General features: G+C 58.6%; 1 protein-coding gene across 1 annotated transcript in view; it reads left to right on the top strand.

Annotated features, from left to right (window-relative positions):
* Window positions 1–220: 220 nt before the first annotated feature.
* Window positions 221–353, top strand: part of QRFP (pyroglutamylated RFamide peptide) — a 1220-nt gene continuing 1087 nt past the window's right edge. Inside the window, exon 1 of the mRNA XM_010135610.1 lies at window positions 221–265. Coding sequence (XP_010133912.1) covers window positions 221–265 — 45 coding nt within the window. The remainder of the gene's footprint in view (window positions 266–353) is intronic.

Here is a 353-nt window from a genome sequence, read left to right as displayed (position 1 = left end):
GCAGTGACTTCTAAGGCAAAAATTAAGAACAATAATAAAAAAAAAATCCATTTCCCCTTTCTGAGGCTTCATGGGAAGGGGAAGGGGAGGCAGAGCAGCCCTGCCCGCTCTCAAGGTCACCCCAGGTGCCTGCCGCATTAGTGCCCGCAGCCCAGGACCCCGCTCTGCTCAGCAGACCCTGCTGCCGGCGAGGCACCTCTGAGCCCCATAAAGCAGAGGGATGTCGAGCACCTTCCTCCGCACTCGCATTAGCCAGGCGCTGCAGGTAGGACCTGCGCCTTGGGGAGACGAGGCCGGCTCTGGTGAATGCACTTAAGTCCTCCCCGCAGTGTCTCTAAGAGAAGCAGGCCGCT

This window comes from Buceros rhinoceros, unplaced genomic scaffold (assembly GCF_000710305.1).
Source record: "Buceros rhinoceros silvestris isolate BGI_N320 unplaced genomic scaffold, ASM71030v1 scaffold23774, whole genome shotgun sequence".
NCBI lineage: Eukaryota > Metazoa > Chordata > Aves > Bucerotiformes > Bucerotidae > Buceros > Buceros rhinoceros.
The sequence above is the reverse complement of the archived record's forward strand: the minus strand, read 5'-3'. Positions and strand labels throughout refer to the sequence as shown.